Here is a 27,916-nt window from a genome sequence, read left to right as displayed (position 1 = left end):
TGTCAGGAAAAAAGGAACCTGATTTGGAACAGAGAGTTCTAGATGCAGGCTATGACCCTGCCACTCACCAGCTGTAGGATCAGGACAAGTTATAATCTAAGAATGTTCCAACCCAGCAGCTCAGAATATCGGCTCCTGAGGGGAGGGGTCTGTCTGCTCCCTTCTCACTATATTCCCAAGGTTTGTGACAATAACTGCCAATTACCGGATGAACACTTATGCTGAAGTGATAAACAGACAAATATCTGCTTCACACATCCTGTGTGCTCAGTCGCTTCAGTCGTTGTCTGACTCTTTGAGACCCCGTGGACTGTAGCCCGCCAGGCCCCTCTGTCCATGGGATTCTCCAGGCAAGAATACTGGAGTGGGTTGCCATGCCCTCCTCCAGGGGCATCTTCCTGACCCAGGGATTGAACCTGCATCTCCTGCACTGCAAGCAGATTCTTTACCCACTGAGCCACCCAGGAAGCCTGCTTCACATACCGTACCAAGGGTCAAATGCTGTTTGTGTATTTAATGCTATTTTTTAAACAATCAGGTAAGTATGTCATGAGGTGGGTATGAGCCTCTCAAATATGCATAAAGGTGCCACATAAGTGAGGCTGACGGGTAATGCACTCTCTTTCCCATCCCCAGACAGAAACCTCAGTTCCTCCCCACCCAGGAAAAGGCAGAAAAGGCAAAGCACATTTTAAAAAAGGGGGGACACTTCAAGCCAGAGACAACTGAATTAACTTTATTCTCTTCTAACTGCAGATTCAAGGTATACAACTGAACATTGCTATTTTTCTTATGAGACTTATAAATAAAAATACAAAAAATGTTCACTACAAAAAAATCTACTGTTAGTAGGATGTAAAAAATATTCTCTTTGCTATAGAAGGCACAAACTTCACTTAGTGACACATGGAGAGAGAGAAAAAAACCTGCAGCAGTAAATTCATTTTTTTTTTCTTTTTCCTTTTTCTTTTTAAATCTCGTCAGAAACACTGAAATTACAAAGAAACGCGTCCATCTACACGAAACGAAGGCAGATGCGGCAAGCTGCAACCAGGACCGCACAAGTTCGGGTGAACTGCTTCGGGCTTAGAACAGATAGGGGCCGGCAAGCACAACGTGGGGGTGCAGGGCTGGGTGGGGCCGGGGGGGGCGGCAAGAAGGGGAGAGTGAGAGAGAAAGTGAGACAAACAGAAATGAGAGGGGAGGGAAGGGAAAAGGGACGGAGGGAGCCAGGGGAGAGAAGTGGGGAAGAGAGGAGAGGGAGGGAGAGAGGGAGAGAGAGATTTGTACAAAAAGTAACCAGTAAAATTGAAGAAACAAAATTGGGCAACCTCCTAAAAGTAGGCTAAGAGGAGGTGCTGAGGTAGACATGAACTAGAACATCAATTAATTAAAAACACTACTCTGTAATACAGCGCGATCCGACTGGCACTTGTGCTGTCATGACAGAAGACAAGCCACACACACAAAAAACAAACAAGTAACAAAACAAAACAAAACAAAATACCCAAACCAAAAGGCTGAGTTCTGCTTGGTCCAGCAGGGCAGCAGAGCCCACAGTGCTATAATTTACATACATATATATATATATTTATCTTTATATATATGGGTCGGATGTCATGGTGCACCACCACGGCGTCTTAACCTTACAAAGATCATGCATAACACTATGTGAACAACTCCTATGACACACCCCAGGAGGCCGGTACCCTGTCTGCAAAGTGGGATGCCAAGGGCTCAGGGGGGCAGGGCTGTGGGGCCTGAGGGCCCTCTGCCCCCAGCCCTCTTCCCCTGACCCAGCTCCCCTGGTCTGTCTTGCACACCTTCTCCTGGTTGGCTGTGCCTTTCCGCTCCACCCAGCAGCCCCACTGTATAGGCCTGGTCTGGCCTTTTCCCCTCCTACTGAAATATCAGGTTAAGTGCCACCAACGAAGCTCCAAGATGGAGGGAAAAAAGACAGGAGGGAGAAAACAGATTTGACGTAGGCCTAGGAAAAAACGAACACAGGCTGCTCGCTTTCCACTTTTCTGTCTTAACGTCCAGTGCCCCCAGCTTTTGCCCTTGTGGGATTTGCAGGGAATTGGCCACCAATCTCCCCCAGCACCCCCCAGAGTCGGAAGGCTGCCCCCCACCACTGTTCACTCCCGTGTAAGAAGGTGAGCCAGTCAGCTCTGTCCCTCCAAGGCCTTGACACCCCAGCAGCCGGTTGTACCAACAGCATCCAGAAGGGTACCATACACTTGTGAAAAATTGCAGCAGTTTTTTTTTTTTTCCTTTTTTTTTTTTTCTACACGTGGAAAAACTGTTCAGGCACAAAGATTAAACAAGCCCGCGTTGCATCCCTGGATTGTACTGAATCACTGGGTCCCCCAGCCTCCCTCCCCACCCCTACACCCCACATCTCCCTTCCCCGTATTTGTGGCCTCCTCCAAAGCAGCCCAAAGCAGCAATGATATTTACTATTTTATATCTCTCTCTTGCTATATATATATCTCTCTATATATTTGTCTATCCTATATACACATAGGACTTTAATGCTTTGAATGAGTGAAGGAGTGAACAGGGAAAGAGTGGATGAGTGAGGGGGGAAATGTCACCAAAAGCATTAAGAGGGCACAGTTCTAGGAGCTGAACACAGGAAAGGGACTGTCAGTCAACTTGGACTTCCCAGACTGGACAAGCTCACTGTGCTGGATAAGGCAGTAGCAAGTCAGGTTGTCAGCAGTACCACAGCCAGAGGCAAGGGGTGGCCAAGGAGCCAGGTGGCGAAGAAGAAGGAAGTAAGAACACTGGGGTCTCACCTGGGCAAAGAGCGGCCTCCACCCTCCTCGTCTCCTTAGCCCTCTTTGTGCAGACACGTCTAAAGCCTCCAGATTATCTCTGACCTTCACCCTGGCCATCAGGCCCGGCCACCTTGGCAAGGTCAGAATCATTTTGTCTTTGTGAGCAGGAAGCTGGGGCAAGAGGCATGCTGGAGTCTCTTCAGGGAGTCTGGGGCTTCGTGGGAGAGGAGGGGAGAGCCAGGTACAGAGATCTCCCTGCTCAGCATCCTTCAGAGGCCCCACGCCCAAACCCTCTCTCTCCCCATCTCTCGACCAGGATCCCTCTGGGATGATGGGGGCTGGCAGGGGCTGATTAAGTACCATCCAGCGCTGCAACACCAGATTACAACAATACTGCATGACTGAACACGCAACCGCACACAAGCACACGCACGCACACGCATGTACAAAGGGACATTTTGGTGGTGGTGGCGGTGAATTTTTTTGTCTTTTTTTCTTTTTCCTATTCACATTACAAAAGGAAAAGGGCAAGGTCTGGTAGAACTGATGAAGGAACTAACAAATATTACAAAAATATTACAATTTGTAAATATTAGCTCAACCCTCTCAGCTTTTATGAACAGGGGAGGAGACCCAGGCTGTGTAGGAAGGGTAGGGGTAGGGGGAGAGGGGCCAGCTGGGCCTATGGAATAGTTTGATTTTTTTTTTTTCCCTTCCCCACCTAAGGTGAATGATATCTTGCTGTTCAAACACTGTTTTCTGGGATTTATAGATCCCCTGAGGGCCAGCCTGTCCCCCCTTCTTCCAGGACTGGGGGAGGCTGCAATAGTGCACAAAGATTTCTTACGGACTGCCCCTCCCCCAATGATTCCACTCTTTTCACATTATAAACACGACAACTGTTCTAGTTACATATTTCAAGTTTAACTTTTTTTCCTTTCCAAAGCACTAAATCATTATTATAGTTGCAAAACAGCATCCTCCCTACGTTATCACCCCCAGTCAACAGTCTAGTGACACAGTCCCCCCAATCCATATCCCCCCAACACACCACTTTTAAGGCCTTCAGATTTTGTGGGCGAGATTGCAGGGGAGAACAGAAGGGATGGGGCCCAGGAACAGGGGGTGGTCAGAGCAGCACGCACCCCTCCGACTTCCCTTGTATGCCTCACAACCCTTCTCCCCCAAACCACTTCCCTAAACCTCTTTTTAAAACCTAAAGATAAAAACGCAGCCACAATTTTCTCAGAGAGAGAAAGGAAAGAAGAAGAAAAAAAAAACCCACAAACAACTCTTACAAATAAAGCATGAGATGAAACGGAAGACCCGTCCCAAAGCAAACACAAATATTGCAAATGTGCTTTCCAAAAATTCAGGGGGCGGGGAGGCTGGGGAGAAGTGGGGGACGCAGAGCAGCAGGATGGGAGGCGTGTAGGGGAACAAAAGAACTGGACAAACGTAAGAGGTAGCTTTGAGAAAAACAACACCCCCGCCCCATTGCAACAACTCACGGGCCGTCTCGTCCCCAACCAGCCCTGCCGAGAGACCAGAGGCCAGTTTTGGCAGTGATAATGTACACGGAGGTGGGGCCACACGCGTGAAAAGGATTTGAAGAACACAGGCCCCCAGACCTGGAGGACCCAGCAAACTGTAAGAAAGGTGGGATTCGCTCCAGAGCGTTCTAGGCCTGGGGACGTCATGCCTGGTCGGAGCCAGCTGTGGTCCTACGGTGCCCCCAGCGGACACCCACCTCCTGCCCTGGCCTCCCATTCAGATCCTGAGTACTCAGCTCCTTCTGCACGGCTCCCTCCATCTGGGAGGCTCGTCAGAGGGGATGGGGAGGGCCTTGGCCAGCTGAAGTCTATTAAACCAGCTATTAATTTACACAAGAAACTGAAAAGAACACTCTCCCCCATTCCTCCAACCCCCAACCAAAACAGAGATACAGGGGTCAAAAAAGCTCATGAGGTCACAAAAAACTGAGGTAATTCAAGTACAATGTGCTAACAGGTGAACAGAGGACAAGGAACAGAAGCAAAATGGAACACAAGGCAAAGCGCTTTCAACGCCTCCTCTCGGTGGCCTGGGGGCCCCTGGGAGTCAGGAATTCTGCACAGCCCTCTGGACCTGGGTCTCCCCAAAAAGAGCACCAGGCCTGGGGGGTCCCATGAGTTCCAAGGGTCCCCAGCATGGCTCCCTGACTCCCTCCCAGGGCAGGGGTCCCCCCCTCCAGGTGTAGGGCACCTCTGGAGAAGGACATCACATCCCTCCACGGGCCACGAGCCCTTTCACGGACGGAACCCTCCTCCTAGGGGCTGTGTTTGTTTGGTGGGACAGGATGTATTTAGTTGTTACATTTTTCCATTTTGGAAGCAAAAGCAGCTCAGCAGGAGTCTTGCTCAGGATGGCTGGACTGGGATGGGCTATTCCACTGAATTTGTCTGCATTTTTTCAGAAAGCAAAAGGGTGCAAGTTGGGTAGGGGGGGCTCTCTAGTCAGACCCAGCCTCCCCATCAGGGAGCCAGAGGAGGCAGGAGACACTCCGATCCATGGGGGGTTGGGAGGACAGGAGTCAAGGGGAGCCGGGGAGCAGGCAAGAGCTCCGAGGCTCCTAAAAGACTGTGAAGGGACACCCAGGTGTGGCGGAGGAAGCAAGCAACAGATGAACTGAGCAGTGGGAAGGGCGGGAGGGCTCCTCCCCACCCCAGTGTGCCCCCCAGCAAACAAGAGCTGCCATTGTGAGTGTCAACCAGTGACCCAGCCCAGCCCCCACCTCTGCAGGCCCCCCTTGCACACCTCCACCCATCCCTCAGCCCCCCACCTTCTGAGGAGTCAGTGAGGGGACAGCAGGCAGGGATGGTCTGACTCTGACCAGAGGACCCCACAGCCCTTTCCTAGTTTCTAATTCCGGACACAAAAGGAGGATCTGGGTGGAGGGAAGAGAGAAACATCCCACCATCTGAGCTCGACAAACGCCCCCCTCCACCCCCACCCAAAAAGAGCAGGCCGACAACCCCCAGGCAGGAAAGGAGGGACGGAGGCCTGGGTGGAGGGGCTGGGCCAGGCGTCCGTGTCACCTGGAGCCCCAGACAGAACCAGAGCCAGACAGCTCCGAGACTTCCTTTTCCTCCTTTCTCTCTTTTTCCTTTCTGCTTTTTTTCATTTGCTTTTTGTTTTTTTTTTGCTGTGTGTGTGTGTGTGTGTGTGTGTGTGTGTGTGTTTTCTGCCCTGCACGGTCCTCCTGGACTCCACCCAGCTCCATTGCTTCTCCTCCTGCTCCTCGCTCCCCCGCCGCGGCCTCAGGCCGGCCTCACACGTAGCACAGATAGAGGTACGTCTTCTCTATCCTCCAGTCGGGCGGGATCTCCTCGGGCTTGTGGCCCTTCATGTGCTTCTGCATGGAGGACAGGCTGGGGCAGTACTCGCTGCAGATGGTGCACTGGTAGGGCGACGCGCCGTTGTGCGTTCGCAGGTGCTTGATCATGGCCGAGTAGTCCCGGGAGCGCTGGTGGCACAGCTTACACTCGAAGGGCTTCTCACCTGTGCGGGGAGAGGGGTCAGGAGAAGCCAGGAGAGAGGGAGGGGGCTTTCTGGAGACGCTCAGTCCCTCTGGACAGCACTTTTCCATGGTGATGGGTGCACGCCCAGTGTGGCGGCCACAAGTCACATCCGGCTCCCAAGTGCCTGAAATGTGGCCCGTGCGACTGCAGCCCTACGTTCTTTTTGTTTTTAATTGAAGTGTAGTTGATTTACAATGGTGTGTTAGTTTCCAGTATCTTACATTCTTAATCTTGTTCACCATAACTAATGTATTATGTGTGTGTGTGCGTGTGTGTGTGTGTGTGCAAAAGTCACTCAGTCGTGTCTGACTCTTTGCAACCCCATGGACTATACAGTCCATGGATTTCTCCAGGCCAGAATACAGGAGGGGGTAGTCTTTCCTTTCTCCAGGGGATCTTCCCACCCAGTCTCCCGCACTGTAGGCGGATTCTTTACCAGCTGAGTCACAAGGAAAGTCTTGGGTATTGGGACCCTGCATGAACTTTTTGGTCAACCCAATAAATAGCCATACGGAGGTAGTGGTCATGTGTGGGCCAGCTCCAGCCCCTGGACTTACTCTTAACTCTCTCTAGCGTGGGGACTCTCTCCTTCCTGAGAGAGGAAACAGAAATCTAGAAAAGTGCCCTCGAAGCGTCTAAAGTCCTTAGGGATGGCTCTTTAGCACACAGCTCCTTCTAGGGGAGCAAGGGGATAGAGTTCTTTCAGGGCTACAGATGGTGGGGAGCAGGGGGTGGTAAGAGTGAGAGAACCCCAGTCTGGCAAGCATACCTCCTCCTCTAAGACTCGAAGAATCTGCCCTGGACCCTGCTTTCCCTCTCAAGTAGAATGGGGGAGAGACAGAGACCCTGGGAGCCCGTGGCCCACGCCCTAGCTGTGACCACCCACCCCCTCTGTTACAGTCCCCTGGAGCTGAGCAGAGGACGCAGCAGAACCTTGTTTCGATACAGTAATTAACTGGCCAGCCATCTCGCTATCGATACTCCTCTGTGCAGAGGCCCCTGCAAATAATGAAGTAATGAACAGCCAAAGTGATCTAACTATCGACCGGCTATTTACGATAGTCAGTGCCAATGCATTTAATGATCCGCCCGCCAGGTCACATCTCCCACAAGGGGCTAAGGAAGCCCCTGAGGCTCTGCGAAATCCTGGGGGTCATTTCGGTTGTCAGCAACTACCACCCCATCCTCTCCGTGTGGCCCAACGCAGACCTGAGGACAACACATATCCTGTGCTTACTGCCTCCTCCATCCACCTCCCCTCCCAGGAATTCACACCCTCCCCGCCAGTGCCAGCGGAATCTCCCCTCTCCCTTCTAACTCTGCTCAGGCAGCTATTTCCCCTGATCAGGGGAGGCTTTCTGTTTGGCCATATTCCACTGCCTTCCACCACTTCTTATCCTCAAAGGAAGTCCTTCTCAATATCTACCTCCAACCTAGCAGTGTGCTGGTGGTAAGTGTTTAACAACGGGCTCTCCACAAAGCCCTGATTTTGTAGCATTTGCAGATGGTCATGCCGTGAACGAAGAAGGAAATGGCAACCCACTCCAGTATTCTTGCCTGGAGAATCCCATGGACGGAGGAGCCTGGGGGGCTACAGTCCACGGGGTCGCAAAGAGTTGGACACGACTGAGCGACTTCACTCACTTGCTCACTCATGCCGATTTTAAGCAAACAAGGTGATAACAATGAACAAGGAGGTGGGGGGTTGCTGGAAAGACATGTGAATGGTGGCTCTCCCAGGCAGGCTGGAGCCGGCTCCAGCTTTCCACTGTTCCCAGCTCTGGCTGTGCTGGACATCAGGACCACTTCCACCTGTTCTGTCGTCAGGCCCTAAGAAAACAGTTGCTCACATTCATGTAAAAAGGAAGGGGAAGGCCCTTTGAAATGGTAAAACATTATACACGTGGAGGGGTTAGTAAAAACATCGGCTTTTCTAATCTTTCAACTCAATCGAACTTACGATTTTTCCCAACCCTCATTGTAAATCCTAACTTAATGTCCCCTAGGGTCTTATTCTAACCCTCAAGTCACATGAGATCATCCTAGCCTTCATTTTCAGCTAATCGGGCCAAGTGAACCCTAATTAAGGATTCATGAATGGACATCATCTGCGAGCTATTGGTGTGGCTGCCTGGAAGGCTGCTCTGGGCTGCTGGAAAGTGTGATCGATTAGCGATGTCTGCCTCGCCCTCTCCAGGAGGTAGTGGCACTCAGGTGGCCATACTAAGCCTTAAGAGGAGCCCTAGCACCCTGGTTCGGCCTGGGGCCATCCTTGCCTGGGGTCCTCTGGGGAGCCACCTGCCCCGCCCCCAGCCCGGAGCCGGCTGTTTGTCCCGGGTACCTGTATGCACGCGATAGTGTGTCTCCAGCTGGTGCTTGAGGCTGAACTTCTTGCCGCAGCCGTTGCACTCGTAGGGTTTCTCGCCCGTGTGGATGCGCTTGTGGCTCTTGAGTGTGCTTTCATCCCGGAAGCAGCTGCCACAGAACTCACACTCATACGGGTGGTCGCCTGTGGGGACAAGGGGCTGCATCAGGCCCTCGCCTCCGCCCGCCCTCTCCTTAGGGCACATGAGGGCAGGATCAGAGCACCAGAAGGACGAGGCTGCTTGTCCTCACCACCTGCAGACAGGACTGAGGAGCCCCCCTTACCGGCCCCTTAGCATTAACGGGGAGCACACACGGCCCCATGGTCATCCATGCCTCGAGGGCTAGTCCCAGGAAAAGAGAGCCCATCTGACTCAGGGAGGACAGAGCCCCCAGAAAGCAGGCGCCCTGGGGGCAGAGCAGGCCCAGGGGCTTCGAGACCCTGCTCCCAGCTTCCTTTCTTCTAGGTCAAGGGTGCAAGCCATTCCAGCCTGACTCCACTACCCTCAAAAAATCCCTCCAATGTTCTCAGTCGCTCTGCTCTTTCCTCCTCCACAGTCTCATGCATCTGTTCTTTCTGTATGATACTCCCTTCTTAACGAACTCCTAGTCACCCATCAAAACCTACATCATGTGTCACTACAGTTCGGAAGTTTCCCTTTAGTGCTACCTCCCATCACCCCAGCCCAGGCAAACTGAGTCACTTTCTCCTCTGTCTCCGGAGAGAAGAAATGTCCAGCATTCTGTCCCTTTTGTAGTAGTAGTACAATTTTCATGGTGCTAATTAAAATGGCCCACGCTGAGTGCTCACCTATGTGCTGAGAACCTCACACAGATCATATCACATAATCACTTCAACAACCTTACAAGACAGATAGTATCGTTCTCATTTTACAGATGAGAAACATGAGATCTTTAAAGACACTTAAACAGGGTCCCTAAGGTCAAAGAACTGGTAAGGAGCTGAGTTGGGATTCAGATCCAGTTCCAGGGTCTGGACACTGGAATACTAGTAATACTAACTGGATATACTGGAATACTCGTGTCGGTTAGCAGACTAATGCCTGACATGCCGTGTTGTATCTGTTGTGACACCCCCTGTGCCCGTAGAACAGAAGCACCACAAGGGCCAGAAGGAAGCCTCGCTCATCCCTGCAGCCTCAGTATGTAGCACACAGTCAAATCCAATCCAGGAGCTCAGAAAATGTCAGTACGTGAAGCTGGGGGAGAATGGCCTTTCCCTTTCCCTGACCTGGCATCTATGCCCATCAGCATCCTGTTTGTAATGCACCTTGAAGTCCCCTACCAGGTCAGAGGCTGGGGCGTGGGGATTAACCATCCTTCCTTTTGTACCCAAAGTGGGGGCTTTGGTGGCTGGGGGGTGGGGGGGGGAATGAAAGGTGAAGACTTCAGCTACTTATTTATTACAGGAGTGAAGGCACAGACAATAAAGATAGATTGATCACCCCAGACTTTGTTCATGAATATTTAAATATCGCTGATTCGTCTTGTCACTGTAATTACAATTTCTCTGGGCTGCATCTCCAACAACCACAGTTTATGGTAAAGAATGGCCACTGTATTTCACTTGTCCCTCTGCAGATGTGCGAGGCTGCCAACCGTGTAATGTCCTCTGCATTTCATACATTTTCTTCAGCCGCTGAAGGTTTAAGTCATCCACAATGACCTACGTTTTTTCATTATCCCCATGTCAAACTGCGCTCGTGCCTGGGCATAAATTGTCCTTCTCGTTATAGACTTGCATGCCTGCGCCTTCACTTCCTCTTTAAAATGATATTTTACTCTCTTCTCTCTCTCTCCCCTCCTCAGGCCTCTAACCAAACCTCCCCATTCTCGAAGGCGGGCCTCTGTACCCACATAAATTCTCATCTCTTCTGATGGCTCTGAAGGGTTTTTAAGGCTCTGTGGGGAGAGGACGCTGGGGTCCGCTGGCTGGCGGGCTCTCTCACGGGAGGAAGACTTGCAAGATGCTCCGAGGGTGTAGAGGGGTGGGTGGGAACACTTCCATTGAGGCGTCGGATAGAAGAAGCTCGAAGGGGAGAGCTATCCTTCCACGCCAGTCCCCACCACCCTAGGGGCCCTGCCCTGGGCTCAGAGAAGAGGACCCCACGTGCAGATCTGGGGATGAGCAGGGGTCTGGGTTCCCTGCACCTGCCTGCCCTCTCACTGCGGGGCTGTGCAGACTGCCTGGTCCCCCAGCCTCCAGCCTCATCCAATCCCAGGGGAGACGAGGCCCAAGCAGACCCTGGTCCTGATTAGTTGTGTGTCTAACAGAGTGAGGGGTGATCTGCGTGCGCCTGGCCCCGCAGGCCACTGTGTGCGTATAGGTGTCTGCGCTCACCGCCGTCTGACATCCAACCCCACCCCGCCTTAGTGAATCGGCAACGATTACGACTTTAATCAAGGATTCAGTATCCTCATTAAGATATAAATAAATAAATAAGGCAGGGCCCACGTGAGACTTCAGCCGGAGCCGGTAATTAAAACGTACATCGGCAGCCACTCGGCAGGTGGGTGGGGGGCACCGCCGTCTGTCTGCATCTTCCCCCCTCCCGAAGGGGCCCGGAGAGTTTAAAAAACAAAGGGTTAAGGCAGAGAGGTTGGTTTGATCAGACTTTTATGAATTTAATCATGAAGTGGATCACATTAAATGAGTTTAAACAGGAAATCTCTAGAGGCAGTCCAGAGAAAGGAATAAAAAATTTAGGAAGGAAAAAAAACACAGCAACGCACCAACACACACACACACACACACACACACACACACACACACGGATTTTGAAGCACCTGGCCCAAAATCCTCACCCTGAGAATTAATCGTGTCAGTGTTGCCATAATGTACACAAAACTGGCTGCAGAACTCAAAATCCAATTTGTGGAATGTTGATTAACTCTGTAGCCTCTTTAATGAGCTTGACATTAAGTGCAGGACAAACGAGACTAATTAGAGCCCCCACGGCCTGGCCAGTGCACCTGTGACCCCAGTGGTCTGTCTTCACCTGGTAGGTTTCCCTGGCACCGGCCAAGCCCAATGTCCTCTTCCCCACCCCAGCCCCACCCCATCAGCCCCTCAGCCACCCCTCCAACACAGCTGAGGGTTTATTATATGATGAGCCATGTGAATCAGGGATCCATCAATGCCAACTGCGCGGCTGGACTAACCTACCAAACACAGCTGCTGATGCTAAACGCCCGGCCCCAGCAGCAAATGGGCCAAGAACAACGGAATATCAATGAGGCATTGTGTGGGGGTGTGCTCGGCCTGTGAGGGCTGCGTGCACAGGCCCTGGCTGGTGTGAAATTGATGGGTGTTGGTCTGTGTGTGCACAAGCAGTGCACACGCTCCATGTTTCCTAGATTAAGCAAGTACTTCTCCCAACCATGTCTGGAAACAGTCCCTCCCAATGGATCCGAACCATGACTGACCCAGGGACCCGTGACATTTAGGTATCTGAGCTCTGAGAAGACAGCATGGGCAGAGCAGGGTGACCCTGGGTGGGATCGTCTCAGGCAGCATGCTCAGAAGTGGCCAAAGGGGGACTTCCCTGATGGTCCAGTGGTTAAGAATCCTCCTGCCAATGCAGGGGACACGGGTTCGATTCCTGCTCTGGGAAGAGCCCACGTGCCACAGGGCATTTGAGCCCATGCACCACAATGGAGCCCATGTGCCGTGGAGCCCACGCTCTGCAACGAGAGGGCCCACTGCGATGAGAAGCCATGACTAGAGAGCAGCCCCCGCTTGCTGTGACTAGAGAAAGGCCCACGTGCAGCAACCATGGCCAAAAATAAACAAATAAAAAGTAATAAAAAAGTGTCTGAAAGGTAACTGGCCATTTTCGATAAGCCGAGCTTAGGGACCCAGCGGGGCAGGTGCTGACAGAAGGTGCTGATACCTGCCAGGGATGCTTAGGTGGTCACTGCAGAGAAAGTTCTTGCCAGCATTCTCTCCTTCTTTGGCCTTCTTGTCCGACCTTACCCTCTGGGACCCCTCCTCGTCCTAAGCCAGCAAATCTGAGAAGTTCTAAGCAAATCTGGTGATGCTAAGGCAACATGCTCTCCTGAACAGAATGGCATCCAGAAATAAGAGCCTGGGAGGCTTCTCGGTGAGGACGCCTACTGCCAGCAGGACAGGCCAGGTTGTGATGAATAACCACCTCTCCCATATTCAGCAAAGCCTGCCACTTAATCCTGGGGCTGTGACAAGACCCAAGAGTGAAGAAAGGGTCCTGCCAAGTCTGTCATGAGGCATGCAGACTTTTTTATACCCTCTCCAGCAGCCAGGAGAACACCCCCTGTTACACCCCCAGAAAGAGAATTTGCCTCTATCTCCCTGGCCCCATCACCCACCTCTCACCCCAGACTCAGGACAGAACACACACAAGCAGAGACACATGCAGACTTAGAAATGGGCAATCCTTTATCGACATACAATCAGAGAAAGGGAGGCTTCAAGTCACCTGTGACATTGTTGGGGGGTAGGGGATGATGCGAGGAAGCCAATGCCCCTTGGGTCTCAGAAGCAAGCACCCCACCCCCTACCCCTGACTCATAGCTACTCTCCTCCCCCAGCATCAGTGACTGGCTAAGCATGGCTCACAGCTTATACACCCACACTGTCTCCCCTAAGCAGGGTAAGGCCTGATACAGAACATGTGCTTCTGTTAACTGGTAAGCAGGACCACTTCTGCCACAGTCCCTTAAGAGCCCAAGGCTGACCTCAGAAACATATGTGCACAGCCTGTGTATGTATGTGTGTATGCTGTGTGTGTGCAGAGTGTGAAGTGTGTGCACAGCATGTGTGCACAATGTGTGTGTACAGTATGTGTGTGCAGTGTATGTGCCTGCACAAGGCGTGTGTGCACAATATGTGTGCGTGTGTGTGTGTGTGTGTGTGTGTGTGTGTGGAGTAGGACCAGTGGTGGGAAACTCTAGAGACCAAGCAGGCAGATTTTTCTCAAAATTCATTTCAGGTCCACCTGCATCAGAATCTTTGGGAATACTTATTAACCATGTTGAGTCTTAGATCCCACCCATGCCCACTAAATGGAAGTTTCTGGGGTGGGGGGGACCCATGAGCCTACATTTCTAATGAGAGCCGTCTCTGTTGGGCACAGAGATATGGAGAACTAAACGTCCCCAAGGTGGGATGGGATAAGAACTGTCCACGCTGGCCTGCACCTCAGAGGCCCCTGCACGCCAGACCTTTGAGCAGAGAAGGGCCGAGGGCTCCCCCACCGGAGAGACCCTGCCCACCCACCCGCCTGTGGCCAGCCTACCTGTGTGTGAGCGCAGGTGGCGTTTCAGGGCGGTGTGGCTGGGGAAGGTGCGGTTGCACTCGCTGCAGATGTAGCTGCGCACGCCTGCGTGGACCTCCATGTGCTGCTGGAGCGCGCTCTGTGCCTGGAAACGCTTCCCACACAGCAGACAGAAGACAGCCATGTCCGTGCCTGCGGGAAATGGGGCAGAGCCTCAGCTGGGCTGGAGCACGAGCCAGCGTCAGGACAGCACCCCCAGCTCCACGCTCAGCAGCAAACCCAGAGGCAGCACGGGCCACGTGATGCTGATGGAGCCCCCAGAACACAGCTCCACCGGTGGACAAAATCCACTCTTTTCCCATCCTCATGGAACCTAAAGTCTAGTGGGAGAAACAGAGATATTAATCAAGAACATCATGGCAGCAAATGACTCTGCAATTGTCTGGAGTGCTGTGTCAAAGGCAGGGTACCAAGAAGCCATCTATCAGAGGGACTTTCCAAGCCTAGGCAGGAGATGGGGTGTCCGGGGGCCTCTGTGAGGAACCACAATAACGAAGATGAAAGCCATCATTGGAAGGTAACACTTAAAACATCCCATCTGCAAAATGGGACCTCTACAGCCTCACCCTTCAGCTAAGGAAAAGGAGACACAGAGAGATTGAGTAATTTGTCCAAAGTAGCGGAGTTCACAAGCAAACAGGGCTGGGATTCAAGCCCAGGCAGCCTGGATCTGATCCTCCCCTGATGCTACAGACCCGATTCTCTTAACCACATCTCCACTCATGAATGCACACATCCTAAGGGTCCGTTCTTTGAACAAATACTATTTTAGGATCTACTACAAGTAGGACTCTCTTTTTGGCCCTGGGGGTGTAGCCATGGAAAACTGTACAAAGTGCCTGCCCTCATCACAGATGTTACCCAGCACACTGGGGACATGGGGACAGCATTCTAGGAATAAAAAATAGTATCTGTGAACTGGAGAGAAACATGGCTGGTAGAAGGATCAGACAGAACAGTGCAGCTAGGGAGGCAGAGAAAACACAGGCAGGGAGTCAAAGAAGTGGGCCAGGCCAGCTTGTAAGGAGTCTTGAAAATTGTGGTTAGAACTTTAGGCTTCATCCCAAGACCAACGTGCAACTGTCATGGGATTCTTTTAAAAGATTTTTTTTGATGTGAACCATTTTTAAAGTCTTTATTGAATTGGTTACAATATTGCTTCTGTTTTATGTTTTGATATTTTGGCCACGAGGTGTGTGGGATCTTAGATTCCCAATCAGGGATTGAACTCATACTCTCTGCATTGGAAAACAAAGTCTTAACCACTGGGCCACCAGGGAAGTCCTCTGTCAAGAGATTTTAAGCTAATGAGGGACGTGAGATTTTCATTTAACTCTGGTTGTTTCCTGTGCTGATCAGAAGTAGAGGTAGGTAGCTCATGATATCCTACGAAGTTGTTCTTGTTGTTTAGTCGCTAAGTCGTGTCTGACTGCAACCCCCTGGACCGTAGCCCACCAGGCTCCTCTGTCCATGGGATCTCCCAGGCAAGAATCCTGGAGTGGGCTGCCATTTCCTTCTCCAGGGGATCTTCCTGACCCAAGGATCGAACCAACATCTCCTGCATTGGCAGGCAGATTCTTTACCACTGAGCCACCAGGAGAGCCCTACAAAGACGGGCTGCTATTTTCTGTTCGTCAACCCTCTTTCCGGTGCTGCTGTGGAGCCATGGCTTTCCAGGGATCAGCATCTAAGGAGGAAGCATCTAAGCCCTCCATCTGAGTCCCAGCTGGTCTTGGCCACCGTGGCCACTATTTTGGGTTCCATTTTCCTGAGCATGTCAGCTCCCCCTGGAAGCTCCCAGTCTGCTCAGCTCTCTGCTGGCATCTGGGCTTGATCACTCGTGCTCAGCCCAGCACTGCCTCCCCACCCCCCGTGTAAAGGACACAAGGGGGAAAGGGGCTGAGGCACAGCGCCTGTCAGTCCAGAGTGGAAGATGGGGCAGAGCTTGGCTGCTTCAAGTCAAGGTCTGCTCGGTGTGGCATCAGGGAGCTCCCAGTGGCAAGGCAGGGCGTACAAGAAAGATAGCATGGACAGCCTGCTATCTCGCAGGTGGAGACAGCAAACGGGGGGTCTCTTTTGGCTGCCTCAGTCCCATTCATGGCTGGGTCTGCAATGGACTAGCAGGAAGGCAAGGATGGCTTCTCATTTCCCCACATCCCCACCCCTCAAGGCCCTTGTAGCCACGCTCCATCCCACCCATGGGCATCGCCCGCACCCAGGTCCAGGGAAGGCTGGGCAGGGGACATGAGAACCAGCCAGGGCACGAACTTCCTCCTGGCCTCAAAGAGCAGAAGGGAGGGGAACCGCTATAGGCCTTGCTAGGCGCTTTATTTATGCCATCATCTCATTTAAAACTTGCAACAGTACCCGGCAGGATGCTCACGCCCCTTTTCACAAATGGCAAAACAGAGTGGTTAAATAACTTGCCTGAGGTCACACAGTCAGAAAGAAGAGGAGCTGGGATTTATAAATGCCTCAGTTTGTCTGATTTCAGAAACCACAGAGTTGGGTTAATGTCTCTTTATCTGCCTGGGCTTCTCTGGGAAGAGGCACAGTGATGACACAGTGAACCAGTTCCAACCCAGCTGGCTCAGGAGCCCCCGTGCATCCAAGGTCCACCCTAGAAACAGACAGCCCAGGCCAGGAGGAGCGCCCTAGTGGATGTCACGAGGTAGGGCTCTCTGAAGCCTTCCAACCCCTCTGGGAGCCAGCAAGGCCTCTGCAAGAAGAACTGAGGTGCTCCATTTGATTGAGGGGGGCACAGTGAGAGGAGTGGTCTGCCCAGCAGACGCAGACAAGGGTTGACAGTGAATCCTCAAAGTCCAGTCTGGCCTGGCCAGCACTCCCCAGGGTGGCATCCATCTGCAACACATCCAGGGGCATGGCAGCTCCGGCTGCTTCATCCCACGAGCCCCCAGCACCAGCTCTATCTCTGGCCTGAACCTCAACATACAGAGAGTCCCGATGAAGCCAGACATCAAACATCTGCCTTTTATCGCTGAGAGAGAACAAGCTTCCTGGGCAAGCCATGCCCTTTAAGAGCCCAGGTTTGTCCTTATGGATCCCCCAAAATCCCCAGTGTGGAAGGAGCCTGGGTCAGAGGGAACATGAATGACATCCCCAGTAGGAGATCCTCAGCCTAAAAAGCCAAGCCCGGAGGAGTTCTGAGGGTCAGTCCCAGCCCAGGGAAGACTGAGAACCCTGGCAGCCTTGCCCTCTGGGTCTTCCCAGGACCCCAGAGCTGCCCCACTGTGCGGGCCCTTCCTCTCAGGATCCCCTGAGCCTATTTCGTGTCCATTCAGTCAACTCTGTGAATATCACCCAGTGCAGGCACTGTACTAGGGGACAAGAGGGATGCTGAGATCAACCAGAGACACAGGGTCCCGGCCAAGTGGAGGGCACAGACAAGCCAGCCACTAGCCAGAGGATAAGACAGGCTGATCCCAAGAGGGCTTTGGAGATTCTTTCTTAGACTTTAAGAAATAAAGTGTACTGAGGAGCTAAGGACCAGAGTGGGCACAGGAGCCAAGCTAGAAACAATGCAATCAAATATCAAAGCAGGCAGGAAGAAAAGACAGACCCCCCACCCCCAACAAGGATGAAGATAAGCAGAGACAGTTATTGGGGGTCGGATGGCAGAGGGCCACATCGCCAGGTGGGACAGGTTAGATTTCATTCCTTAGAGGTGCCGGGAAAAGATGTGGGGAGCGGGGGCTAGCGCGTTCCAACCAGTACGTGAAGGCAATGCCCCTGGGGGCTGAGTGGGGACCAAGGGCGCTGGCTAAGTGGCTGAAATCAGGGACAGAGGTGATGGCTTTCGTGCTACCACTGGAGGAGTGCTGGGACCAGTCTAAGGTAGGGGCTGGGAGGACAGAGGAGGACTGGAGAAGTGGAACCCCGGGGCAATGGCAGGACAGGACCCTCAGCCTGGGCTCAAGTCAGGAAGCCTCATGCATCTGAAGTTCTGGATATCGGCTCTGCACCTTGGTGACAAGTGTAAAGTCATGCAATGACCACCTGGAATGGATCTATTACAGTGTCCCCACGGTGGCCCCCTCCTTCCTAGGCATTCCACAGCGCACAGGGGTTCCCCCTGGTCACTGATGACACTGCCTGAGGCTCAGAGATGAAGAAAGGAGGGCCCCCCGTCCACTCCCCATTCTTCTGTTTCGACACCAGCAGCTGAGAGGATAGAAAATATCTTTAAAGGAAAAATGAAAGGGCGGGGGTGGTGGGGAGGGGGAGAAACGGATGAGACACAAGAAAAGCTATTGGTGCATGTAAGTTAAAAATCCAGAGACTAGATTTGACTTATTAAACAATTTGCTGTAGTTTCTGCCTAGCTGATTGTTCGCATGTATGATGAGTCAGGGCAGATTCTATTACACTGGGAGATTAAGCAAATAAATGCTAGCTTTTGGAAACACATTAAAATGTGGGACTATGGAAATAAAATTATCTAGAAAATTGTATTAGCAATTCATTAGCTGCCGTGAGATGTAGGGCAAAGCAAGGGGCCCAGCAGTGTTAGAACCCTGTTCCCTTCAATGCCTGAGACCCTGAGATGCACACTGCCCCTTCCTCTGCTGTCGGGGGAACCTCACGCCTGATACCACTGGGGAGAGGCAAGGAGCTTCCACTGGTTGCAAAAGACCTTCAGAAATCAGAGGGCCAGCAGGACATGGGGGAGACCAGAGAAGCACGTGGGTCCTGCCTCAGCGACTCCCTTGTCTTGCAACCCAGAGCAAGTCACTCTGCTTCTCTGGACCAGAGTCTGCTCATCCTTTGCCACCCTGCTTGTGGCAGTTGAGAGCATCCAATGAGATACCCAAGTGGAAAAGCTTCTTAGCTATGAAGTGGTAGCAGAACTAATGCCAGTCCAGAGGATGCCTTTGTCTGAATTAGAAAATAATGCCTCTTTCTCTAGCCCAACACAGATCCTCGCCTGGGCACACAGCTCTGGCACACAAAGACGGCTGGACTGCAGCCTCTGTTTCTCCCTCAGCTGGGCATCCTCCTGCAGTGAACAGCCTGGATACAGATCACGGCCGCTCTGCACGATACACAAGCTGATGTTGTTTTATCGACTCTGGGCTGCTTCTTCCAGGAAAATGACCCTAGAGAAGGTGTCTTGGATGAGAGACACTGTTTAGGACTCAGTGCCAAGGATACTTTCTTCCTCTGAGCCCTCACTACCCCAGCACAACTATTAAACCCTTTGTTGTACTTATTTTTGACATGTAGCTCTGCCCAGGAGATGGTAAGAGATGGTAAGCAAGAAGCACTTTCTTCATCATTATATCCCCTAACATAAATCACAGGACCTGGCATACAGTAGGCGCTCAACAGCTGCATGTTGCCTTCAGGAATAAATAAGGAGGGACATCCCTGGCAGTCCAGGGATGAAGACTCCAATGCAAGGAGGCAGGTTCAATCCCTGGTGGGGGAACTAAGATTCCCACATGCCACACAGCATAGCCAAGAAAATATAAAATAATAATAATCAATAAAGAGCTTTTTTTTTTTTTTTAAAGAATAAATAAGGGGTTGTGGGACAATCACAAAGAGCACAGGGGGTTACGGGATGGGGAAAGTCATGGTACAGAGCAATGGATGGCTAGAGCTGGAGAAAGCCCAGACTGAATGCAGAACTTCCAATAAGATGCTCCTTGGAAATGAGTAATGCCCAGTAATCCCTAAAGAGTTGATATCTTTGGGGCCTCTCATGTCTGTCTAGTGGGCTGAACAGGACACCTTGGTTCTTGGCTCCATGTCTCAGCTCTGCTGCTCAGAAGCAAAGACCCAGCCCACAGAAGGATCAGTTTTACCACCTCATGCAATGATACAGTCAGCAGACCCTGGTTCTCGCCCAAAGGTAAAGCCCTTCCTGGCTGTGACCCTGGGCCAGCTACCTGCTGCCCTTGGCCTCATTTCTTCATCTAGGAAATGGTATTCATGACTCAGCTGCCCTTTCCAACACCAACTTCATAATGATGTTAATAGGCAACTGGCAAAAATTACTGAGTATGTAAATCCTACAAAGGTATTGTTTTCAATCAATCTGTAAATTCAAATGTAAATCAGATACATAAATTAGGCTTGGCCCAAAGAAATCATGTATCAGGTCAAAGAATAGAACCCCCTCTGCTCTTAGGAATGGGTCTCCATCTTAGGCTGGACCCCAGGGGTATCTGCCTGGTCTGAAGGGAATATGAACTAGGAGGAGGGAATGGATGTGGTGGGGTCAATGGAGAGAGGCCCCAGGTAAGGCGGGGAAAGGCATGCAAATAACTGTACCCTCATTAGCATCAATTCTACCTGGAGATGGTGGCCCCCAACATACCTGCCTTCCACCCTCAAGGGCAGAGGAGCCAATCTGGCTGCAGGGCATGTACGACTCAGAGATTCCCAATTTAAAACAAGTTTAATTTTAGCCAAAAAATAAAAAAGAACGGGAGAAAGCCAAGGCTAGGATGGAACAGGAGCAGGAGGGGTGACACAGACCCAGGGTATTTATTTCACCCCGGTGATGACTGGGTCTGAAATTATGAGACACAAAAACCCTCATGTTTACACCTGTGCTATTTCCATACCAATTAGCTCTTTAATAGAAAGGCAGGAACAGGATCAGAGGGGCACACAGCTGGAGAAGACGCTCAGGTGCTACACCTTCTTGGAGCAAGGCTCTTATTATCCCTAGACATAAGCAGGTTCTTAATCAAAAGAGCAGAGGGATCTAAATATATTTGGGCTTTTTTTGGTAAGCTGGCTGTGACTATTACATGTGCGTGAGTGTGTATAAGCCTGTGCTTGCACATGGACCAAAGATGGGCTTCTGATGTCCAACTCTCCCCAATTTCACCCAAGAAAGGAAGAGCTGCTTCCCCACCCCCTGCAACTTCTTCTTTCCAGAGGAAAGAAAATAGCAAATTTGGGCGGGGTAGGGGGGGCGCGCCGTGTGAAAATCTTGATTTAAACTGGAACCACCTCCCACCCCTCCACCCCCGCCCTATCCCCAAGTCCTCAGACAGGCCTACCTACTTTACTTCCTCTGACCTTCAGGAGTACTCTTTCCTAAGACACCATTTCCAGTCCTGTGAAGCCTTGTAACCACACACCAAAACTGTCACAGAAACTGCCACCTCTCCCTCTTCCCCATCTTTCTCCTCACCACCTTCCCCTCCTCCCCGCCCCAGGTCACTGCTAAAAAGGCGGCAGAGCTGCGTCATCCACTGTGCAGGAGAAAAAGACAGACAGAGACAAGCAGCCCAGGGCTGACTCACACGGAAGGCAGGAAGGCTCTGTCTGCATCTCAAGAGGCTGGAGGTGTGAGTGTGTGGGGGGGAGGACAGGACCGGAAGCAGACAGAAAGGAAGCAAAAGCCCAGCACATGACATGGGCAGGGGTGCCTCCCTTTTGACCCCCCTGAGCCATCACTAGGGCTTGGCTCCTTTTCAAGGGATCTACTGAAGAAAGTACCAAACGATCCTGTTCTAGAGCTCTCCTCCTGGGCATAAGCTGAAGCATCATTTGGGATGAACCCTCAACTCCCAGCCTTCCTGAGAAGGCTAGCTATGCGCACCAAGAGGGTCCAGTCCACCCAGCCCAAGAAAATGTCAGCCCACCAACGCCCCACTCCCGCCCCGGGAGTGACAGCTGCTGCAGAGTGGGAGACAAGTCCCACTCTTTCCTTTACTGCCTACAGCCTCTCTCCCAGGAAGGGTAGGGAAGGCTGAGAAAACAGCTTTGGTAGGCCTGCCTCAAACCAAATTAGCCACAAGTCTGTGCACCAGTGCTTGTCTGCTACATATAGTCACCTACTTGTAGGGCACCTTTAATCATCGGCTTCGTCACATCTTCCCAAACCAAGCCAGGAGCTAGAAACCATAGCATCTTAACCTTCTTGTCAACTTCAGTCTCGTCAATTCGTCTTGTTATCCAGTCTCGCCTGCCACATTTTCCTTTATTTCTTATCTGCTTAGAATCTTGGGAGGCACCCATATATCAATATAACCTTCCATTTCCAGAGGGAAAGGGGGAATGTTGGGGTTTCCTATCATTAGCCCAGGGAGTAGAGTTCTCAATGAATAACCAAAGGGGGAGGAGCTGGAGCTGCTGATTCAAATTTGTTTTGGAACTAAGACATGGATTAGTGAGTGATTACAAGTCTCAGGGCATGTGTGTGTTCTACACACACACACACACACGAAGGCATACACTCACTCACACACCCCTCTCAGTCTCTTGGGGAGTGTGGCCACATCCTCAAGCAGCAGCAGGCAATGCTGGCTCCCAGAAAACTGTGTATTTGTTTAGCAGTGAGCTGCAGACACAAATGCATTTCATTACTCGGCACCTCCAGCTACAGTAAACAAATTTGTCAGCTCACTAGCTCATTAAGGTGCACCCCGGACACGGGGGGGATTTATTGAGACCTGCACAATAAAAGTTAACATGAATGGATTTACTAATTTTGTCAATCATTCCAACAAACGGAGCCAAAGAGGGGGAGAAACTGGAGGAAGGGGACAAGAACAGGGGAGGAAGGGTGGAAAAGAAAGGAAAAGCAGTAAAAAGGAAGAGGAAAGTTGAATTTGGTTGGTAAGAGAGAGTCCACGGGTTAAGAGGGAGTCAGATCTGTGCTCTGCTGCCTGGTTACACAACCGCCTCCAGTTCCTTTATGTTGGGCTGCTTTGTCCAGGAGGCACGGCCCCGGGCAGAAAGGTGGCCAGGGCAAACTCAACTGCAAGATGTCAGACCGAGTTCTGGGGTCCCGGGCAGCGCTGTTCTGATGGGAACACGCCCTCCCTGCCTGACATCAGAGAGGGAACTTAAGGCATCAAGGACGAAGAACTCCCCCGCTCACCGCACCCGTGGAGAAAGCAGCAGCCACCGCCTCCCCATCAGACCGGTTGCCTCTCCTGGAACCTCCCACCTGCCCCTCATTGCTGTCCCAGCCCAGCTCCCGGACCCTTCCAGACATTCTAGAAGGAGCCCAGACTGCCACCGCCAAGAGCAAAGGGAGGAAAAAGGGAAGGGGCACGGTGCGTGCGGAGTTGGGGGGAGGAAAGTAAATCCGGAGAGGTATGCGGCCCTCTGGTCTGTAACTTTCAAAAAGACAGCAGGACTGGGGCAGAGGTCAGGGGGTCCGAGGCCTTAAGCACCTCGGCCAGCTGTGGCGGTGCCGCAGGACGCCTGCCCGTATAAATCAGCCGTAAGCAGCCCCCGCTGGGGGCGAGGACAATGGGCCCCCACGGGGGTGGGAGGCAGGACAATGGGGCCCGGCCAGTGCGCAGGCCCGGAACAAATGCGCCCTGGCACCACGGGGGCCCCCATTTGTGAAACTAATTGGCCCACGATTGAAAAATTGGACCAACTTCAACAGCCTGAGTGGAGAGGGGCGGCCGGCAGTCCCTTAAACCTAGCCCAGCCCAGCAGAGCCTGCCTGGCCCAGGAGCAGGGGTCGGAAATGGGAGCAGCTCTGGGTGCTGCCCACTCTGGCGGAGGGACACGGGCCTCTGAGACAAGGCTGTCTAGGAGAGGAGGGGCCTCGAGCTGTCTAGAAGGACCAATACCCGGCTTCTCCTCCCAAGAGGCAGAGAAGGACCGACTTCCGCAATTTCTCTAAGCTGTCTCTTCTGCAGGACTGAAGATCAAAGGAGACAGGCAAGACACCTGTCTGCCCAGAGGGTTCCTGAAACCCAAGGGCTCCCAACTTCCTTCCTTTGGTGGGTAGATGGGTGCAAATAAACCCGAGCTGCAATGGGTTCCTTCCTCAATCCAGCCTCCCTGGCATGTATACAGCTCTGCACCTGTGGCCTATAACCCCTGCGAGAAGCCTGCCGCTCTCTACCAGGCTGTGTGAGAGGTGGCTTTGAAGAAGCCAGGAGCCTCCTGGTCCTGAGGTTTCTGGCAAAGAAGCCCTGAAACGTGCGATGGGAAGCCAGGATGACATACGAAAGGACACGCCAGGGTAATCGTCCTGCCATGGTCCTCCTGCCCTTCCCTTTCCGGTGACTTCTCACTACCGGCTCCCAGTTGAAGAAGACCAGAAGGGTAGAAAGCACTGGAAGGCCCATCCTCAGGTCCTAGCTCAGCAGCTCACTTGCTGTGCACACTCTGGTAGGTTCCTGGACCTCTCTGGGCCTCAAGTTTCTCATCAGAAAAATGCAGGTAGAAGTCAGTAATCTTCAAGTTTCCCCCTCACTCTGTGTATTCAGTCACTCAGTTGTGTCCAACTCTTTGTGACCCCATGGGCTGCAGCACACCAGACTTCCCTGTCCTTCACCCTCTCCCAGAGCTTGCTCAAACTCAAGTCCACTGAGTCAGTGATGCCATCCAACCATCTCATCCTCTGTTGACCCCTTCTCCTCCTGCCTTCACTCTAACAGGCAGTAATCCTAGGCCTGTAAGATGGTGCTGGAAGCTGAAAGGCCTTTCCCCTGGTAAGATGCGTTCCAGACATTTCTCCTTCAAAGTCTCCCTTGACAGTTTTTCTTTGGTTAAGGAGACTCTCGGGGCTTCACTGGGAAGCCACCATCTTTGGCTCACAGAGAGACAGCCCCAGGAGAGGCACAGAAGACAGCTAAGCTTGACTGAGCACCAGCTTTGGGTGATCCAGTTCTCTCGCTCCAAACCCTCCACCAGTCCTGAGAGACAGGGGTGTTTAGGAAGATGGGGCAAGCAAGACTCGAGAGACCCTGCTAGGTCCTTTCTCTCAAGGGGCCACCAGTTACTTAGTACCTCCTAGAATTAGCCCTATGCCTAGAAGGGCAATTCTTGAGCTGCTGGGTCTGAGAGTCCCTGCCAGCCTCTCTGGACAGGGCAAGGGCCAGGCTGATGGGGAGGGGACAGGGGAGAAGGGGCTTTCTCTCTCAGGCCCCCAGCACTGGGTGACAGAAAACACAACCAAGATGGTGGGTCAGAGAACCAGACTCTCTGATTCCAGTGGCCTCATTTCCTTAGCGTTTTGCCCGACACACAGTAGGCACTTCAGTTTTCAGCTGTGTGTCCAAGGCTTCATGGGAGGGTGTTGCGGTTCCACCTGAAGATGAGACCCAATTTCCTTATTGCAGTGATACAATAACTTATCCCCAGGCAGCTTTCCTCTCTGATATTCTTCAGGTGTACAAGATGTTTTCAACAGAGCCCACCTCCCTAGATTCAGGCATCCCCAAAACCACCTTGAGGCCCCCCAGGCTAGAACTGGGACCCAGAAGAGGGATCAATGGAAAAGAAGATATCAGCTCAGCTGGGGTCTTATCTAAATGGTCCTGTAAATCCCAATGCATTTCAGAGATGATGAGGATGAGCCAGCAGGGAGGCCCACCTAGAAGAGAAGGGACAGAGGAGGAGACAGGCCTCTGCAGACAAAGACCCAGGGACAGAACAGGGTGGGGAGGGGAGCAGGGACTGAGGGAGACGGGAATTCAAAATCAAATGGAATACTGGTTGTTTCAGACAAACATTGGGCACTGCAAAGGAAAACCACCCCATATAAATAAACAAAACCAAAGAGACAGAGAGAGAGAGAGATGGATGTATTCATTTTACTGACATTTTAATGGCTCCTCTCCTTCCCCCTACCCTACCCCCCCAGAAGATGATTACAAATTAAGCAGCATTTAAACGCTTTTTACTGTCAACAATTAGAAGGAGGGCTGTGAGCCTGAGAGTGTGGTGGCCATTCATTCCCACGGTAACCAGGCTATCAGAGGCACTGCCAGGCCTGCCTGTACTGTACCGCACACAATGGCCAAAGAGGGAAAAGTCCGCACACCGTTAATTTTGCAGGACATTCAGAAGCAAATTAAAAGATAAAAAGCTTCTGGCGCACAGACAGAGAGAGTGAGGGCAGGGCAGGCAGGTCTAGCTTGTGGAGTAAAGTCTTAGCAACAGGAGAGTTTACGCGCAACCTGATTACACCTTATTCAGGGCTGTCTTGTGTTCAGGTTATGTAGTGTGTGTGTGTGTGTGTGTGTGTGTGTGTGACAGAAAGGATGAAGGAGTCTCCTATATTGCAGGCAGATTCTTTACCATCTGAACCACCAGGGAAGCCCTCTGGGGACAGAGGAATAAATTAAAGAGAGACCAGGAGCTCAAGGCCAGACTCCAGACCCCAGCAAGTGGGTAGAAGAAACCGGCTAAACCCTGACGTGGGCTACACGCTGAGTACTGGTCCACAACACCCACTCCTCCAGTGCCTGAGCCACACCTTCTCTGCTGGGCCACAGGGAGGAACCTTGGGATCGGAATTTCACCCTGGTGAGAAGAAAGCTTTTCATTTCAGGGTGGACTGGAGAACAAATTTAAGTTTTCAGAAATTGGCTCTTTCATCACCCACACTATCACTACCAACTCAGGCCCACCCACCCAATGCCACCAATATTCATGTCTTTCAGAAAAGTTAAACCCTAGTCCACGCTGCTACTGCTAAGTCGCTCAGTCGTGTCTGACTCTGTGACCCCATGGACTGCAGCCTACCAGGCTCCTCCGCCCATGGGATTTTCCAGGCAAGAGTACTGGAGTGGGGTACCATTGCCTTCTCTGAGTCCACGCTGGGTATCATCAAATGTTATTGCTAGAACTCTGTGTTATCCAACTCAAAATGAATTCTAAGAACTCATATCATCACAGGGGCCTTTTAAAATAATGAAATAATTAAAACTCACCCCTAGAATACAGGGGAGAAACACAAGGATTAAAAAAGAAAAGGAGTGTGGGAGGGAAATAAAGGATGTAGCCACCAATTTCCTTTCCAGTCCTTCAGAGAGGGAGATGGAAAGCAACAGAAGTGAGCTGGTTACTTGGTGCAGGGCGCGAGGAGGCTGGATTTAGAAGCAGCCAGGTACATTTCTGTGCCACAAGGTTTAATATGCAGAAGGGGCGCCACAGAAATAAAAGAGACACGTCCCCTTTAAAAGGAAATATAATTTACAGTGTGCAGCCAGGCGGCCCATAGTTTCAATCTCGTTTACTATAGAGAAAACTCTGCTAGCTGTTCTCTATCCCACAAATCCGATTTAATCAGACAAGCCAGCCAGCGTGGCTTGGAGTAAAAACGGATAATTAGTAAACAGAGAGCTACTCCAGTGCTTCATTGGCATTCGAGCTGGGCTACTGTGTCGCATTTAAAATGCAGTCTGATGAAGTTTACAAAATCAAACCATTTGTTACTCCTATTGAAGAGGCTTCAGGCCACTTGCAATTAAATTGGAATTAGTGCTCAGAATGAGACACAGCAAATTCATACTAAAAAGGGATCTGACTTTGAGACATTTGACTTCAACAGTTTCTGTGTGAGTGCGTGCGGTTGGGTGTTACTAAAAAGACGCCTCACTCACCCTGACTCTGCAGGGCTCCCCAACTCAGTGAGCTTGCCCCCCACAACCTGCTCTGCTCTGGGCTGGCGATGGGAGATGGGGCATCGCGGGGGAGGGGACAGACAGCTGACACTGGGGAGCCAGACCCTTGCATTCACACCAGGAAGATACTGTACTGGGGAAAATGTGTCCACAAAGGACCATATGGCTCCCTTCTGCATTGAGCCTTTGGACAAGGGGGTAGAAGGGGGGTGGGGAAGCTGCCAGAAGGCACGCTTCCAGAGGGCGCCGGCCCCGCCCACCTCAGACAGCAGGCTGGCAGCTTGGGGAGAAAGGGGGCACCTCTTCCCCTGTTGGCTGGGTTCCTGGGATGTTCCCGCCATCCCTCTCTCTTGAGAGCCGGTGCACAGGGAGGGTTTCTGTCACGCGTCCTACCCATTAGCACACTCCTGGCCCCGGGCACTGCCCTCTCAGGCGGAAAAGGTTAGGCAAACTGGCTCTGCAAGGCCTCTCTGAACCTCCAGGCCAAGAAACCCCAATGCAACCCAGGG

The 27,916-nt window shown here is 51.9% G+C and overlaps 1 protein-coding gene across 4 annotated transcripts in view; it reads right to left on the bottom strand.

Annotated features, from left to right (window-relative positions):
* Positions 1-715: 715 nt before the first annotated feature.
* The window catches only part of ZBTB16 (zinc finger and BTB domain containing 16), a 204,807-nt gene continuing 177,606 nt past the window's right edge, over positions 716-27,916 (bottom strand). For all 4 annotated transcript variants that reach the window (XM_061440362.1, XM_061440361.1, XM_061440365.1 and 1 more), the window contains exons 5-7: positions 14,005-14,175; positions 8,685-8,852; positions 716-6,323 (exon numbers count right to left, since the gene is read on the bottom strand). In XM_061440362.1, coding sequence (XP_061296346.1) covers positions 6,094-6,323; positions 8,685-8,852; positions 14,005-14,175 — 569 coding nt within the window. In that variant the 3' untranslated portion in view covers positions 716-6,093. The remainder of the gene's footprint in view (positions 6,324-8,684; positions 8,853-14,004; positions 14,176-27,916) is intronic.

The sequence above is a fragment of the Bos javanicus genome, chromosome 15 (assembly GCF_032452875.1).
Source record: "Bos javanicus breed banteng chromosome 15, ARS-OSU_banteng_1.0, whole genome shotgun sequence".
In the NCBI taxonomy this organism is placed as follows: domain Eukaryota; kingdom Metazoa; phylum Chordata; class Mammalia; order Artiodactyla; family Bovidae; genus Bos; species Bos javanicus.
This window is presented reverse-complemented; position numbering and strand designations above follow the sequence as displayed.